General features: G+C 41.9%; 1 protein-coding gene across 9 annotated transcripts in view; it reads left to right on the top strand.

Annotated features, from left to right (window-relative positions):
• The window catches only part of NEK11 (NIMA related kinase 11), a 231,332-nt gene that overhangs the window by 144,970 nt on the left and 67,627 nt on the right, over window positions 1–18,735 (top strand). The window contains exon 14 of one of the 9 annotated variants that reach the window (XM_034662013.1): window positions 24–470. The exons of the other annotated variants lie outside the window; for them this stretch is intronic. Coding sequence (XP_034517904.1) covers window positions 24–134 — 111 coding nt within the window. The 3' untranslated portion in view covers window positions 135–470. Of the gene's footprint in view, window positions 1–23; window positions 471–18,735 lie in introns of those variants that run through there. 9 annotated transcript variants of the gene reach the window in all.

Here is an 18,735-nt window from a genome sequence, read left to right as displayed (position 1 = left end):
CTGTACTTTATACGTCATATCAGCCCAGGTCCTTTGGGAAGCAGGTGACAAGACAGAATTGGGGAAAGCCTCAAACCACGATGCTGGTCTGCACCTTCGAAGGTAAGGGTAGAAGGGAAGGCAGGATTGGATGACACCTTCAACGTGCAGGGTTCTAAAAAAAAGTCTTCACGGCACTGATAAGAGAGCCCCAGGGCAAAGAGGAGACCAAACTGGGCCGGAATGGCCTGGCTTTTATCCTCGAACTGGCTGGGAGCTGCCGGGAAGAGCCGATCCTGAAGGGGCAGCAGCTCGGGTGGCCAGCTGGCTCCACAGCTACACTGGGCTGGTAGCAGGCTGGCTCTGGAAGAGAAATGTAGGGTGCACCCCGACTATGGGCGCAGATGCATATTTTGTTTAATTCTTGCAAGTTGGCCTTTTGATGTGTGTATTCTAGTTGAACTGCATCAAACTGGAATTGAACTGTCTGGAATTTCAACCAGGGAGAAGGTGAGAGTGAGGAAGGAGGGGGGTGGGCAAGAGAAAGGAAGAAAGTGTGGGTTAGTGATTTCAGGCCAGTTCTGCCTGACATTTGAACCAAAAAGTGGGTGCTCTGGATGGAGAAAGCTGAGGGTTATAAATCCAGAGTCCCCCACTGCCTCTCAGGGCCTGTGTATCTCTCAGATTGAGAACCTCTTGGTGCTCTGAATTCTTGCCCTAGACTTAGAGTATTTAAAGCTATGTGTTCTTCGTACAGTGCAGTTCCTAAGTGCAAGTCAACTCTTTCATTTGATGCTTAAAAAGAAATAGCCTAATTTGTCTATAATTGGTTACTGTATTAAGCACTGACTTTAAAACGCAGGTCCCTTGAAAGATGAGACTGCTGTGTTAGCCTTACTTTGTACAAGAAGAGACTGAGGCTCAGTGAGGGTACAGAGCTAGCAAGTAGCCACATAACTAGCAAGTCGCAGAGCTGCATATCTGACACGTATTTTAGCCACTCCTTTATACAGTATTCTGCCACAAGCATTTAATTATAGCAGTCATAATCCCTCCTCCGTGATGATTGGGTAAACCCACTAGGTGCGAGGGAATAGCTGAGGGGCCACCGCATTGTCTGGCCCTGTTCTCCTGAACAGAATTACTGAGCTATGTATGAAGCAGAATTTATACTGGTTCTAGGAACAGGGCTGAGTTCTGAAAATTGAAACAAAAAAAGAGCCTGTCTCCCACATCCGTTACAGGATACAGAATTCTCTCCTCCTACTGTCTTTTTGTTTGTTTGATTTAATAGAAAATGCCAGAACTCTTGAGTCCAAACTGTAGGGCTGATTTAACTGGGATTTTGCATGATCTGACCTAACTGATTTGACTTCATGCATGGAAGGAAACAGTTTTGGTCTGGAATTGACCTCAAAGGTCATCGGTTCTAAGGAGCAGTGAGCCCTGCTATTTAACATCTCTCCATCAGCATCCCCCTAAAGCAGCCCACCTTGCTGAGGTGTTAGTCAGAGAAGCCCAGCGATTTCATGTGTCACTCCTTCCAGGTAACAGGCCTTCTGTAGACCCAGTGCCCGTTGCTGAAAGGAGTCACTTTGATGGTACCCTTTCCACTGCCGGCCCTATTCCAGCCCTCATTTCCATCATGGTTATTCTGCCTTTCCTCTCTGATATTTCTTGTCCAGGCTAAAGCATAGCTCACTGCTGGCTAGACAGGGAAAAGCAAACCTTGCTCTGAAACATAGCACTGTGGGCTTTGCAGGAGGCCTTAGTCCCTAAACCTTTCAAATTAGATCCACTATTGTATTGAAGATCGCACCTACACTTTTTGCCCCAATCTCAAAGAATGGAGGAAAAAGAAGGAAGGCAATAGGGTGGATCAAGACAAAGCAAAACTGAGTGGGCGTGCACAAAGTCTGGGTGGGGAGGGTGGGAGCCTCTGCTAGTCTCCACCACCTCCATGTTGGTGGCTGAGCAGAGGTCCACAGCAGCTAGGGAAGGAAAGGGACAGCAAGCAACCACACTGGGCGCTCCTGGGCTACGTACTCCTGGGGCTGGGGGTGAGCGTGGTGGAGTGGTGTATGGCGGTTTTGCAAAGCTGGTAAGCCTAGTTGGAATGGCACCTTTGGGGCTTTTCTCTCCAGCAAACCCCTCCCCCTTCTGCCAGCACAAAGACATGTGTCCACAGCTATCAGCTGAGCCAAGGTACCCTGCCATACAGGGCATAAACAAGTCTGCAAAGAATAGGGAGATCCTCCCAAACGGCCCTTGCAAACAAATGGCCCATCTCACTATTCTGTGATTCAGTTATACAGAGAAGTTTAATGTTATTTTCTTTTTTTTTTTTTTTTTTTAAGATTTTATTTATTTATTTGACAGAGATAGAGACAGCCAGCGAGAGAGGGAACACAGGCAGGGGGAGTGGGAGAGGAAGAAGCAGGCTCATAGCGGAGGAGCCTGACGTGGGGCTCGATCCCAGAACGCCGGGGATCACGCCCTGAGCCGAAGGCAGACGCCCAACCGCTGTGCCACCCAGGCGCCCCTAATGTTATTTTCTGAATATTTTATTCATCTGGAAAGAGAGAGCAAATACCATTTCTTGGTGTCTAGTCTAGGAAGAAAGTAGTGGGACACATCTGCAACATTGTTGGAGGTACTGTCCTTTCTACAAGGCCTGCGTGGGTCCACATCATACCAGAGAAAACAACGATCATTCTTAACAAAACAGAGCCAGCCTTGCGGCAAGTCCTTTACATGCCTCATGCCATTTTACACTTGTAAGCACTTTACAGAGTTAACATCTTCCATCCCACTTTACAAAGGGGAAAGTATGAAATGGAAAGAAAGAATAACTAATTTGACCTAGGTCACCCAGTCCTTTGATGGAGCTGGAATTCATACCAGCAAATACTCCTTGTCAATGAGGAAACATTTGGGGTGAGTGTAGAACTGAACATAGAAGTTTCGTAAAGGAGAGGAAAAAAAGATGCTGGGGACCTACGGGACAGCTCCAAAATGTGTGGGAACATGACCAGATGATTTAAAGTCATGTTGAAAACGCAGGACCAAGCTTTCCATGTACTCTGTGGGATTAATATAGAAATAAAGCTAGAACTGGAATCAAAAATAGTAGCGTGCGATAAAGAAGTATCACAAGGGCTACCTTTTGGAACATGAACAGGTAAACGCTCCTTAAGTGGCAAGGCTTTCTCCCCTAGACTATTGGGCATGTGGCGTGAGAAGAGATAAATAGTTCATCAAGAGCAAGTGAGCTTTTGGGAGGGAAAGAGTGCGTTGGGGGCAGGCTTCCGGCACACTGCTGCGACTTGAGAAATGGATCACAGCAAAGGCACCAGCCTCCCCAGCTCCTGAAAAATTCATTGCCCAAGTTCCTGGGTAGGCATCGTGATGCCACTCCCAGCGGCCCTGCTTTCTTTATTCTTCTCTCCATCCTTTACGTTTCCAGACTGTGATCCAAAATGTCTTAAGAGTTCTGTATGGGATACTTATGAATGTCTTTGAACCCCTGAAGCGACCCCGCGGATACTGATGTGTTGCGAACCTGGGCACTAATAGGAGACAGCTGCAGCGAGAAGGTTTTAATAATGCAGAGTAAACAAGGCATTAGCAGTGAAATGTGGACACATTGACAGTCACGTTTCAGTGACTCCGAATTCAGTGACAGAGGCGTTTAGTGTTACAGGAGCCTGGGGGCTTGCTTGCAGTTTGAGGTTCGCAGATGTGGCTCTGTGATCCCATCATGACACACGCTCTGAGACCTTTTTTCCTTGACAGATGGCGGCCATTGGCGGTGAGATAGGAGTGAAGATGTCAGCTTCCTGATTTCAGGGCAGCCTCCATGAAGGTGCCATCCTCTCTGTCCTGTGGCTTTGTGCTGAACTGCACCCTCTGTCTTCCTATGAATTATGAATGCAAATAAGCAAAGGCTTGCCTTTTAATGAGATCGAAGTGAGATGTGAAAGGTACATCCGAGTGTGTAGAAAATGGATAAGGTCATCTTGATGTTTTGGTTTCCGTAGCTTAGTGACATTTTGCAGGACGCAGTGGATATAGTTTGAAGGAGAGTGGATAGAGGCTCAGAATAGTGACTTGCGGGAAAGAACATGGGTGGGCTGTTGCCTGGATCGTATATTTAGACATCACATAGCTGAGGGTTCTAGGCACTGGATGGAAGGTAGTAAAAACAGACACAGTGCCACCTTCATGGACATCACACCCAGTCTCCTGTATTTACACAGTATCCATAGACTGTCAACTCCCAAATGTGTGTCTTCCATTCTTCAGTTCTGTCTCCAGATTCACATCCCCAGTCTGCCCGGGAGTGGGGGTAGGTGTCATGTAGACTTCTAATAGACATCCTCAACTAAGCATGTCCAAGAGTGAATGAATACACCCCAGCCCTAGTCCCCAGTCCAAATCCGCTCCTCCTGAGTCAACCTTGACTCTTGCATGTCCTTCGCTCACATTCCACTTCCAATCACAAGCAAAACCTATTGACTCGATGTTTAGAAGATGGTCACTACTTAGCACCTCTACTCCTACTGCCAGAGCCACCATTGCCTCCCCAGTGTATGATTGCAGTAGTTTCTAACTGGCCTCCCGGTAACCCTACACCCCACCCCATACCTCACTCAAATGAAAAGGCACAAATCTGTTCAAAATGGCCTTGTAGCATCCCATCATCACCCATGGAAGAGCCCCTCCCTTCCATCACTGTAAGAATCACCCCGCCCACCCCACTCTAGTCGTATTAGACTCCTTGCTGTTTCTGAAACATACCAGGCATGTTCCTGACATTGAAAGCCTGGAATGCCCTCCCCTCCAGATACTGTGCTTATATGCTGTCATATTAGGGAGGACTCAGACTACTTAGATAAAATGGCACTTGCTGGTCTGAGAAGTCCTTGTGTCCTTTCCCTGCTTTATTTTCCTCCATAGACCTTAACACCATCTGACCTACCACAGTTTATTTGCTTACTCATTTATGGTCTGTCTCCTCCCACTGGAATGTAAGCCAGTTGGGCAAAAATTCTGTTTGTATCACTGTTGTATTCCCTGCACCTTGAACAGTGTTTCGCACAGAACAAATACTGAGCAGATATTGTGGAATAAATGGGTGAATGAGTGCCTGCAGTGGACAGTCTAGTGGTACAGGTAACCAGTAAGCCAGGACGCAAACAGCTAGAAAAAGAAGAGAGGAAGAAGTTGAAGTGGAGAAAATGGGCTTTTGGGGGAGGGGTGGAGACACCCACTGAGAGGGGATTCAGGAAGTTTCTAGAAGAGGTCTTCTCAGCTGTGACCTGAAGGATGGAAAAAGCCAGCCCCTTTATATAAAGAAACAGAGTTGGGAGAGGAGTGTTTCAAAGAGGGGGAAGTGTGTGTAGGAAGGCCCGGATCATGAGAGGGCTTGGCAAGTTTGAGAAATTGCATCGTAAGCAAGAAGATCAGTGCGGCTGGAGAGGTCAGGCCAGCAGTAGCTACATCATGGTCTTGTAAGGAGCATGATTTTATTTTAAGTGCAAGGCCAATCCAGTGAAGGGCAATTGAAATCAAGTCTTTTTTTTTTTTTAAGATTTTATTTATTTATTTGAAATAGAGAGAGGGAGAGAGCAGGAGCAGGGGAGCAGAGGGAGGAGAAGCAGGCTCCCCACTGAGCAGGGGTCCCGACATGGGGCTTGATCCCAGGACCCTGGGCTGAAGGTAGACGCTTAACCGACCAAGCCACCCAGGTGCTCCGAGATCAGGTCTTAAAATGAATCTACAGCAGTAGAAATCAGAACAATGGTGGCAGGGAAAGGCAGGGATTGGCTGGAAGGGGGCCTGAGGGAAATTTCAGGGACTTGGTGGCTACATGGGTATTGTGCATGGAAGATCTGGGCATTTCATTGCATGCAGATTTTACCTCAATAAAAGTACATCATCAACAATGTCATCAAGACAAGAAAAACTACCAAAAAAATACACCAGAATTGTGATATTCATAAATATATTGTGACACTTGTAAGTCAGCCTGTATCAAGGCTGCTTCTTCAGCTCTTTGTAGCCCGTGCATGACATTTTTTGCTTTAAGGGGGTCCTGAGTACACTCAGGTGAGGTGTCTTAGGGAAAAAAAAGGTGAGTCCAGAATGATTGAGCATGAGTGGGGAAAAAGGTTCTGTATGGTTTGGTCTCATCCTGTGGGACAACTCTGAAAAGACAGGTAACCAAGAGGTAAAAGAAATCAGCCCCTTCACACCCTCACACCTGCTGACATAGGGACCCTTGAGTGGGTGGATGTGCCCAAGGGTCTGAGTGAGATGAAACTTAGTTCAGCTCCCCTCTGTGCCTGGAGCTGTAATGGGTGGTTATGCCCACTTTGTCCATACATTAACAGATCTTTGCTTGGGATTGTTCCACAGACAGAAATGATGTCAGGCCTTTCAACACACCATGTATGTACCCATTTCCACTCATCCTGAGCGGCCTTCACCCTCGGGAAACATAAAACACTTCATAGCTGTGCAACTGTTTCTGTCTGGGTTGCTAACTGTCCAGCCTTCTGTGGATCTGCCTTTGGGAATAGGCATCACCAGCACTGCCAGGGGAGTGCTAAGGGTGTTAGATGTAGACAGATGGTTGGGTTTTCACCAGCAGAGAAGAACCCTTTGGGAGGTTCTTGAAAATGTCTAAAGGTAGATGTGCAATTGCTAAGGGCTATTGGTGCTCAAGCTGAGCCCTCATCCCAAAATAAGGTCTTCTGGCATTCGTTCATTCATTCATTCATTCATTCATTCATTCATTCATTCATTCACAATTCATTCCAAGAAGGGCACAATATTGTGAACTGGTTACCATTTTACTGATATCACTGCTAGATCTCTTTACCCATATTATATTCAGCTTCAAAGAGAAGACATTTGTTGGGGGTGGGGAGGACGAAGGAGTGAAGGACACAGTGTCTTTAAGTCTGTCTCTGCCTTGCCTCTCTTTGGCTCCTTCCTCTGCAATCTCTTCTTCATCCAGATAAAAGTCAAATATCCTTAGACTTTGGACAACAAGCCTCGTGGGACTAGGCTTCTTTGTGAGTGGGTTCTCATTGCTTTGTTCCCTCAGGGGAATAAGTAACTGTCAGCGACAGCTTGAGAAACAAACTGCTTCAGAAAAATATTTCTTCAACTGCAGTATCCATTCCAACAATTTGAGCAGAAAGTTAAGCTGGGTTCACTCCAAGGTACTGAGCATATTGGTTGTGTACCAAATAAGCATTTTTTGAGCCTTTTGTTTAAAAAACACATATTACAGTTAATATGTGCCAGGCATGGAGCTATGTACTTTACGGATGCTAACATTTATTCCTCCTATCAACCCCATTTTACAGATGGGGAAATGAAGGTGTGAATAGGTTAAGTAATTTGCTCAAGACACATGACAGGCAAATGGCAAGGTCAGATTTAAACTCAGGCGGGCTTGTTCCAGAACCCATGCTCTTAACCACTAGACCGTGCCCCTTCTGTCTTGGTCCAACTGTCAGAGCCTCAGCTTTGCATCAGTGGCCAGCCTCCCCTCATGATTTGGATGCATCCTAAATCCTATTCATTCCAGCCAGTCTGGCCATCATACTCCACTTGCCAGGGATTGGTTTAAGATGAATATGCAATCAATTCTGGCCAAAAAGTGTGAGGATATACTTTCTTGGGGAGGAGGGGGTCTGAGAGTGCATGGAAAGAAACATACTGGAGCTCTCTGTTTAAGCCGGTTTGTGTACGTTTTTGGTTACGTGTAGCTGAAACTGTCCTAGGTGATATAGATGATAAATTAAGATTCTTTTTCTTTCTCTGCAGAAATATTGGCGTAGAAATATGATTGTGTCATTATTGTATTATATTTTCAAAACAGCTTCTTGTCAACTTTCAAATAGAAGTTTGAATTCCAAGGAGAAAACCAATGCTTGTGATATAACCAATGACAGTATTTGGGGCTTGCCTCTAAGAAGTAACAATGAAAATGTACAATGCTGGGTAGTTCTGGTTTGGTAGAAACCTTGTAACTACATTTTGACTACCCTGCTCTGTTATTGAGTATCTATGTTCAGATGTTATTGAGAATTTGGTCCATTGGGTCTATCAGAGTATGAGATTCCAACAAAATAATGCTCATAAAAGTCTTCTTCCTGGATTGGAAAACTGCTTTTTCTGCACCACTGAATTCTTTTTTTTTTTAAGTTAAATTTTAGTTAGGTAGCATACAGTGCAATATTGGTTTCAGGAGTAGAATTCAGTGATTCATCACTTACAAAACTCAGTGCTCATCACAAGTGTGGTCTTTAATACCAATCACCCATCTAGCCCATCCCCCACCCACCTCCTTCCATCAACCTTCAGTTTGTTCTCTATCCTTAAGAGTCTCTTATGGTTTGTTTCCCTCTCTCCTTTTTTTCTTTTCCCCTTTCCCATATGTTCATCTGTTTTCTTTCTTAAATTCCATNATGGTTGTTAATCCTGCTATAAACATTGCGGTGGTGGATATACCCCTTCGAATCTGTATTTTTGTATTTTTGTATCCTTTGGTAGTAGTTTAATTGCTGGGTTGTAGGGTAATTTCTATTTTTAACTTTTTGAGGAACCTCCACACTGTTTTCCAGAGTGGCTGCACCAGTTTGCATTCCCACCGACAGTACAAGAGTGTTCCCCTTTCTCCACATCCTCGCCAACACCTGTTGTTTCTGTGCTGTTGATTTTAGCCATTTTGACAGATGTGAAGTGATATCTCATTATGATTTTGATTTATATTTCCCTGATGATGAGTGATGTTGAGCATCTTTTCATGTGTCTGTTAGCCATCTGGACGTCTTCATTGGGAAAGTGTCTATTCATATCTTCTGCCCATTTCTCAACTGGATTATTTGTTTTTTGGGTGCTGAGTTTGATAAGTTCTTTATAGATTTTGGAGACCAACCCTTTATCAGTATGCCATTTGCAAATATCTTCTCCCATTCTGTAGATTGCATTTTAGTTTTGTTGATTGTTTCCTCCACTGTGCAGAATCTTTTTATCTTGATGAAGTCCCAATAGTTCATTTTTGCTTTTGTTTCCCTTGCCTCCGGCAATGTGTCTAGCAAGAAGTTGCTATGGCTGGGGTCAAAGAGTTTTCTACTGGTGTTCTCTAGGATTTTGTCTCACATTTAAGTCTTTCATCCATTTTGAATTTATTTTTGTGTATGGTGTAAGAAAATGGTCCAGTTTCGTTCTTTTGCATGTAGCTGTCCAATTTTGCCAACACCATTTGTTGAGAAGACTGTCTTTTTTCCATTGGATATTCTTTCCTGCTTTGTCGAAGATTAGTTGACCACAGAGTTGAGGGTCCATTTCTGGGTTCTCCATTCTGTTCCATTGATCTGTGTGTCTGTTTTTGTGCCATTACCATACTGTCTTGATGACTACAGCTTTGTAATATAGCTTGAAATCCAGAATCATGAAGCTTCCAGTTTTGTTTTTCTTTTTCAGGATTGCTTTGACTATTTGGGGTCTTTGTGGTTCCATAAAATTTTAGGATTGTTTGTTCTAGCTCTGTGAAAAATGCTGGTGGTATTCTGATGGGGATTGCACTAAGTGTTTAGATTGCTTTTGGGTAGTACAGACATTTTAACAATGCTTATTCTTCCAATCCATGAGCATGGAATGCTTTTCCATTTCTTTGTGTCCTCTTAAGTTTCTTTCATAAGTGTTCTGTAGTTTTCAGAGTACAGCTATTTTACTTCTTTAGTTAGGTTTATTCCTAGGTATCTTATTGGGTTTGGTGCAATTGCAAATGGGATAAATTCCTTGATTTCTTTTTCTGCTGCTTTGTTATTGGTGTATAGAAATGCAACAAATTTCTGAACATTGATTTCATATCCTCCAACTTTGCAGAATTCATGTATGAGTTCTACCAGTTTTTTGATGGAGTCTTTTTGGTGGAACTTTTCTACATAGAGTTTCACATTGTCTGCAAATAGAGTTTGATTTCTTCCTTGCTGATTTGGATGCCTTTTATTTCTTTTAGTCGTCTGATTGCTGAGGCTAAGACTTCTAGTACTATTTTAAATAGTAATAATGAGAGTGGACATCCTTTTCTTGCTCCTGAAAGGCTCTCAGTTTTCCCCATTCTGATGATAATAGCTGTCTTTTGTCTATGGCCTTTATGATGTTCAGGTATGTTCCATCTTTCCCTACTTTATTGAGGGTTTTTATCAAGAATGGGTGCTGTATTTTGTCAAATGCTTTTTCTGCATCTATTAGCAGGATCATATGGTTCTTATCCTTTCTTTTATTAATGTTTACACTGCCGAATTCTTTATGGTTGGGAGATTTTTATGTTTTTCAGGAGTCAGAATTCTCTAATTACACCAATAGTAAGTTGACTAGGGAAACAACAGAAGTAGTTGGCAATTATAAGTGGTCGGTGTTTTTTTGTTCGTTTGTTTGTTTGTTTTTTATGGCCCAGAGAAAAGCTTCAGAACATTACAAAAGTGTTAACTCAAAGCTAACATTTAATGAACTTTTGATTTCCAGTGTATGCAAAATTCAAAATATTAAAGTATCTGACACAGAAGACTTCAATGATAAATGTGATTCTTTTGAGTTTTGTCACTCTCTAATTCATCATGAACATATCTAGTACTATACACACCAAAGTTCTTTGCATAATTCTCTAATGAAAACAAGAGTAAAGGGGAGATTTTCCTATTGTTTCAAACATATGTATGAAGTATCTAATATATTATTATCTATGGTTTTAACATAAGTTCTATAGTTATACCCCCCCACAAACATATATGTTTGGACATATACATCCCACTATTCTAAATGTAAAGCTGAGCAAGAAAAGCCATCATTTTCTGGAAGCCATGCAGGAAAGGAGAGATGCCTTCATCTTAATACTTAAATAGTCCTTCTTGGGAATCATCTTGATTTTTTCATGAAGACGACTTCAGAGTTGTGAAATATATCTACATTGTAGTCAATTAAAAGCCTGTAAACTCATATCTATGATACAATGCAGCAAATATAATGATGCCAAGTGATTCCATGTCAGCACAGTAGGGGTTTTGCCCTCCAAAGGGTATTTGGAAATGTCTCATGACATGTTTAATGGTCACAACTTGGATGAGGGAGGGTACTAATAGTGGGTGGAGGCCAGGGATACTGCTAAACACCCTACAATGCCCACAACAGTGCCCCACCCAAAGAATTACCCAGTCTAACGTGTCACTAATGCTGAAGTTGAAAAGTCTTGAGTTAGCAAAACAGGTTCTTATGGAAATTCTTCCAGCTTAAAGTAACATTCACACTAATTGAATAAATGAGAATTCTCTAAGGCAAACAGAATCTTTCTAGTACAATCTTCATGGCAGGCTCATTAAAGTAGACTATCACCAATCATTCATACTGGCTAAAGTTTGCCCTTGAAACTGTGGTCCATGGGCCAGCAAATCAGCCTCTGTTGAGAGCTTGTTAAAATGCAGAATCTCAGCCCTGCTCCAGACCTGCTGAATCAGATTCCACATTCTTAGCCAGATCCCTGGATGAGTCCTACACGGTGAAATTTGAGAATCACTGGGTAAGAGGACTACGTATCCACACCTCACCTTCAAAGCTGATCTGTAAAGAGGCCAAGAGCTCCACTTCCTAGGAATAGGAACAAGATTGGAAAGCCTCCCTCTCAGAGATGTGAGTAGAAATTACCCCATTCAAGAGTTTCCTGCTAACTGTTTCCATTGCTCCTTTTAGGCTTTTCTCTACAGGTCAGCAATTAAAAGGAGAGTGAGGTGGTAACTAGTTTACTGTGGTGATCACTTTGTAATGTATATAAATGTTGAGTCACTGTGTTGTACACCTGAAACATAATATAATATTGTATGTCAACTACACTTGCATTTAAAAAAAGGATATTCATCGAAGCGCACTGAATTTTAATATTCAAATTAACACAGGATTTGATACAGATCTGCTATCACCAAATGTGAGTTCCTGATTCCAAAAATACTTTTCCAGTTTCATCCTAAATTCCCTTTGGGTATCTGTGACCTATGTTTGTGAGGTTAATGTATAAAAAATCCTTTCACTCAACCTCTGCAGAGAAAAAGTGAAATGATGCTCCATCCTTTTTTTAGAAGTTGCTCCAGAATCTAAAGGACCCTGATTCTAATGTGAAGTAACAGGATATAAATAACTACATGTAAATCTCTACTAGTTGAAATGCTGGTGCTTGCCAAATGTTTTAAAGGAAAGTGATTTGAGGGCAGGGGCGGGAAAGTAGCATTATTTTTTATCTCAAAGAAAGAACTAAGGACATGTTTTAACTGAAAAATTAAAGGTATTTTAGAGCTGAGGATACTAAAGAAATCTTTCCTCCAATGAGAGAAGCTTAAGTATAACAGAATAGAGGTTCGCATGGTAGAAAATTTTTACTTGAACAAAAGAGTAAGGACAGGTGGCTTGCAGAAGTCCCAGGACTAAATTCAGTAAAGACACTGGGGATCCTAGAGTGTATAGAATAGTAAGCTCTGTTCATGTATTTATCTACGTGAGGATTTTCCAAAGAATGTTCCTGGGACTTCCACAGAATGAACTGGGTTTCACGGGTTTTGGGAAACACTATGTTAAACAAGGTTTTAGATCTTTACTAGAAGTCTTTTCAGAGCTTTCAGTATGTTCATGAAGGTTATGAGTCTCCAAGATACCATAGACCATGTTGCCGAGACATATTTTCATAGATTCCTTTAAAAAAGTTCTTTGGCACATACGTTGATAAATGTCGGTATGTGTTGTTTAGTAACAGTAGCAGCAGGGATGCTTTTGTAGATTGTTTTGATGAGGTATAGTTTCGTTGAGGCCAAGGTAGATAAATCTGTGACCTGAAGAGTAAAGGGTCCGATTCCTTTGGGTCATAGGATCTATAGGATAAATAATGGGGGGCCTGCTAGAATGTGGAATTGGGAAGGATAGTGAACCAGCCCCAGGAAGGACCAACCACGAAGCAAGGAAGGCCTGAGAGACTAATGAGCAGAGAGGTAATTTGGGATGAGAAATTCTACACCTGACACTCATGTGCTCCACACGAGGCTTTTATCCCTTAGTAGTTGCGCATCCCGCAGTGACTTGTGCTGTGTACCCTGTGGTGGTCACAGGAAAGGAGAACTTGGAGCAAGGCTTCAGCCCCAGTGGGCTCATCTTTTGAAAGCACATTCCTCATTTTGGGACATTTGGAAGGTAGCAACCAGAAGTTTCCCAGAAGACTGATGAGAGGGATTTCACCAAAGTTCCAGTTTAGGGGTAACCTGTGAGGTCCTATCTGCCTTTGGGGTCAGCTCAGATGGAGTCAGAGATTAACCTCATGATAGAACATCCGAGAGCCAAGAAAAAACTGATGGATGAAAGCAGAAGATGTGCCGTCAGGTGGCTCAGAAGGAAGTTCTGCAAATAAAAGCCTCTGAAAGAATTGAATGGGGGAAGTGCACTCAAAGTTTGCTCAGGATTGAGAACTCTGAACTTAAGTAAAACCTGCGTGGTGAGGTGGGCACAGGACTATTTTTCTGTTGTCTTGGTGTGACTTTTCTTTCATCAACATATTCAAAAAAGGTTTATTGATTGCTTCCCATGTGCCCAGCTTTGAGCCAGTAATTACTCAGCAGGCATGGTCCTGCACTCATGGAGCTCACAATGATGAACAAAACATTAATTTCATCTTTGGATAAGTGAACCGAAAGAAACAGAGCACTCTCCCTGATGGTGGAGAACGTGCATTGCAGGGGCAATAATGGGGTAATTTACTGCTGAAAGAGGATGGTCTGGGATACCCTGGGACACAAGATCATCCCTCCCAGCCTCTGTTCATGAGCTCTCTTTCCTCCCATCTATGGAAATGGTTCATCTGCCTCCAAATGGTGGGCTAAGGCTGCATCTATCTCCCTCATCTTTGTATATGTTTGGCGCGTAACTAGTATTCAGTAAATGTTTCCTGAATGGTATAAACTGGGTAATGGAGTGATACCTGTGCGTGTGTGTGTGTACTGAATCTTTCACCATGGCTAGCTCTAAGATGAGGAGATAATCTGGATTATTTAGTCAGACAGAATTTGCTGATGATTAAATGAGAATCACTGTGATTTTTATAGCTCTGTAATGATACCTGATTTTCTCCTTTGACATGCTTGCTTTCTGCTGCCTAAACTTTTGCTATTAGAAATTCATTCCTCTGATAGGAGGTTGTATCCCTTATTCAAACACAAATATCCTGAGATAACACATGAACCTTATCAATTGCCTTGGGCTTTCATGAATCTACCATATCTTTCCTTGAGAGAAAGCAAATTTTCATGAGAGGAGGCTGAAACAAATTAGGAAGGAGCTCCTTGTGGAGAAAATGCACTCCTTGGGATGGTTGGGAGCTGAAGTAAAGGGCGGGAACAGAGAAAAGAGGAGGGTTTCTAAATGTTCACATTCTTTGGCTCAGTAATTCCACTAACCTAAAGAAATAATATTACACATGGGGCCAAGATTTATGTCCAAAGATAGTCACTGCAGTATTACAACAAAAAAAAGTGGAAGCAACCAGATGTCCAGGGATAGGGGCACAGATAAAGAATTGCGATACGGCTATACAGTGCAAGATTATGCTGCTATTTGAATTATGTTTCTGAAGAATTCTTAATAGCATGGGATGAAAGTCCAAACAAAAATGCATGGGTGTTTGTGTATTCCATGTATATCATGCATCTACAGTATAATTTCAAATATCTGAAAGCCAGCTCCAGGTGGAAAAGACTGACTAGATACGTGTGTCTGTTTTTGTGAGTGTTGCATCAGTAGTGATGGGTTTCTTTGATGATATTTATTTTCCTTTGATAATTTTCTATTCTTTTCCAGAATAAAAAAGAAATATGAATTCTTAGAGGATGTATTATTTTTAATATCTCTACATAAACATTGTTTCAAAGGAGGGGTTGCCCCAGATATTATAGCTTTCTCTGTGGCCGCTAGGCAGGTGTTGCTAGGTCTCACGTACATTACAGATCCCACTGACCTTTTCAGAACAGCTACCTTTTCCCCCTTAGGAGCAATTTCTAATTTACTGCTTCTGTTTCTGGAAAAAATCTGGATGTTTGACTGAACTTGAATCTGTGGGACAGTTTTTCAGAACTGAGTCTTACCTGATGTTCCTCATGCCTCGAAGGCCCGTTCTTGTGAGGGAGGAGCTGGTGGTTACAGGAGAAGGAGACTAGACGAGTGTCTAAATTCATCAGCAAAAGAACCATTATGTCATTTTCACAGCATTTGAAATTCGCCTCCCTGGCACTTGGCTGAAATGAGTGCAGGCTGGTGGCACTGTAATTTGGCTTCTATCTGGACATGGTTGCTTTCTTAGGCTACTTAGCTCTGGCAGAGATCAATTTAAATTGTGAAACAGTGAGGAAATATACAGGTTCCAGTCAACAGCATAATGCCCACATTGTACCAGCCATAATATGCTTCTGCAAGGGGTTTTCCATGACTGAACTTCTTGCTAAAGTGCAAACATGGCACAGAATAGTAGGAAACATCTTTAAAAAGGTGTGGTATTCATTTCCATTTTTCTTCCTTTCTTCTGGGGGTGGATATATTTCTACTGGGGTCTTTTATGTTCAATTAAATGATAATTTCTGCAACACAAGAAATGAGTTTATTGCTAAATTAAGTTGCAACACAGTAAAACAAGCTCTTTAACTCCTTTCCTAAATTATTTAATGTAAAAAAAAAGGAGAACCTGATCTTTGTAATGAGTTGTCTCTTTTTCAAAATACAGAGTTGTCTCTTTTTCAAAAAACATTCAAAATAAATGTTAAAAAATACAGTTGGCATCTTATTTAATTCTGTGACTTATGAATCCATTAATGTCATTTATTTTGATCACCAAGTTGTTCCAGATTTAACCAGTAGAAAAAAATACGTATGGGGAGATAGACTATATGTAGATCAACTGGTCTCAATTAGGGGAGATTTTGCCCCTCGGGAGATGTTCGGCAATGCCTGTGACATTTTTGGTTTCCACATCCTAGGTTGACGGAGGGGTGAAGGGAGTGTCTTATTGGCATCTACTAGGGTTGAAATCAAGAATGCTCGTAAGCATCCTGTAACATCCTCACAGAATTATCTGGCCCAAAACTTCAGTGGCACCAAGGTAGAGAAACCTTGGTGTGTATAAATAAATGGGGGAATGAGCATGTAAACCTGGCACGCTGACATTAAGATGAAGGGTATGTGGGAATTCTGTACTGCTTTTGCAACTTTCCTGTAAGTCTGATGTTATTTCAAAATTTTTAAAAGTGTTCAGTGGGTCCAGTTGGAGTTTTGGTCTTAATGCCCTAATTAATCTGCATCTTGGAGACAGAAAGTGACTTGTGTTTTGTTGGGAATGTAAGTTGAGCTCAGTCACTGTCTATGACCTCTGGGGCCCCAGTGTTCAGGGCGAGAAGGGAAGTTATCAGAGGTTGTAAGTTCCCACATGGCCCATGACTGTGTTTGCTTACTCCACCAAGGGAATGCACAACCCTCTGGCTGAGGCCATAATTTAGACAGAGTTGATGTTTTGCTTAAAGTTCTCTTAGAACCTGGAGTTGGAAGCCATTGATGAAGAACCCACCCCTCTGTAGCTGCATTTTGTCCCCAGGCTGCATTATATTGCATATATATTTCAGCAAAGAACTGTTTCTGAGTTTTTTTCATGAGTTTGCACCCTGGTTCCTCCAATGATATTGTGAAGCTCTGCTTGGGTTTGAAGCCCTGCCTTCTGCTATATGTATGTGTACTGTAGTGACTGAGAAGAATTCAGGCTCTGGAGAACACCACCTGTTCCACCTCTTACTAGTTGCATGAACCTAGTCACATTATGGAGCCTATCTGTGCCTCAGTTTTCTCAACTGTTAAATGGGGAGAAAAATAGCACCATTTAGTTAAGTTTAAATGAAGTAATACATGTAAGCTGGTGGGACAATGGCATGTATTAAGACTTCAGTAAAAGTATTCTTTCATTCATTCATTTATTCATTCATTCAGTTGTATTAGAATTATTTCTGCCCTCTCCACACCGTTCTACAGGGTTCCCTGTCCTCTATGTTAGGAAGACGTAACTGATTCATCCCAGCCATCCAGATGCCTTCCACAGCCTGACTCTGGTTCTTGCTGTTTCTGTTGCTTCGACTCAACTCAAACACTTATTATGAATCTCCATATTCTGTGGCAGGCACAGTGATTGGAACTTTTTAATCTTTTATATATCTGTCCTTTTCCCATCCCATCCTGTTCTATCCAACTCTGTTCTTCCACCCATTGGGTATTTCCAACAAGCCATACCCTCTACTAATGGCTTTTTATTGTTTCATTTGTTTTTCATAAGAGCCCTGTGTGAGATAGAGGACATTATTCTCATTTTACAATGAAGGAAAATGATGTTTGGAGAGGTTANGGTTTTAGAGCTGGAAGACCCCTTAACCAACAGCCGATTCAACCCCCTAGTTTCACGGATGCAGAAACTCATACCTGGAAAGTCAAGCCACTTGGGCCAGGCCAGCAAACTTAGTGGAGCTGGGCTTGCCAGGTTGGTGTCATCACCTGTGTATGCCAATGTGTGCTTTGCTTTTCCTCCAACAGAGGATGTCTCCTCTGGGTTCCTCTTTGAGTCAAGGCTGTCCCTGTTAAGTTTGGAGACCACAGGCATGTGGAAGAAGGAAGGGATCTGTTTTTCAGAAGAGGGATTCCCTGATTCCCTATTCCTGGGCTGGACACCAGGGTCTTCAGTTAGTGCTTTGGCCTCATTGACCACCATTGACCAGACATACCTTCTTCATCATTGCCTCTTCTATACATTGGAACATGAAATGATGCTGAGTTCCACCACACGCATAAAAAGTGGCTGCTCAAACCCCACCAGATGTTATATTATGAAACAACACATTTATGTAATGTTTTAGAGTAGTCTATTATACCACAGTGCATTTTTCTAAAATTCACAGTTACTTCAATATGAAATGTGTTGCTTGTTTTGAAATGGAGCAGGTGAGCCACAAATTATTGATTTCCCTCAGTGTAGCCACAAACCTGAAAATAATTAAGTGGTTCCATTTTCCCAGATCATTATGATGCTATTGTAGATATTTCCAGTTTCCTGGATAGAGGACGGATGTTTATTTTGTAGTAAAGACAATATTTGTTGCCAAATACAGTTCTGGGATCACCGCAGCTCTCATGAGGGTATCTGACTCTTATTGAAGGTTATGGTAAATAAGAAGTGCAATTCTTATTTATGACCCCTTGAAGACCATACGTTTCCAAAGAAGAACTGATAGAGACACTCCCTAGGAAAAAAATATTCACTTGATTTTTGATGTATTGAATAGAGATTGAATAAAACCCTTTTCCCCATTCTAAGTAACATTTACAATTTTGTAAATTAAATAAGTAATATTTATTATAGAAAATTTAGAAAAGACATAAGTACACAAAGGAGAAAGTAAAGATCATCCATAATCTTACCTTATAGTCAAAACCACCATTAATATTTTCAGGGTATGTTCTTCCCATCAGAGAGATAGAAGAATAGATCTGTAGATTGGTAAAGATGGAGAGAGTGAGATATAGATATACATATAGATATAGGCATTTTTCTTTTAAAAAAAATTGGATCATGGGGCACCTGGGTGGCTCAGTCATTAAGTGTCTGCTTTCAGCCCAGGGTGTGAT

This window comes from Ailuropoda melanoleuca, chromosome 6 (genome assembly GCF_002007445.2).
Source record: "Ailuropoda melanoleuca isolate Jingjing chromosome 6, ASM200744v2, whole genome shotgun sequence".
NCBI classification, from domain to species: domain Eukaryota; kingdom Metazoa; phylum Chordata; class Mammalia; order Carnivora; family Ursidae; genus Ailuropoda; species Ailuropoda melanoleuca.
This window is presented reverse-complemented; position numbering and strand designations above follow the sequence as displayed.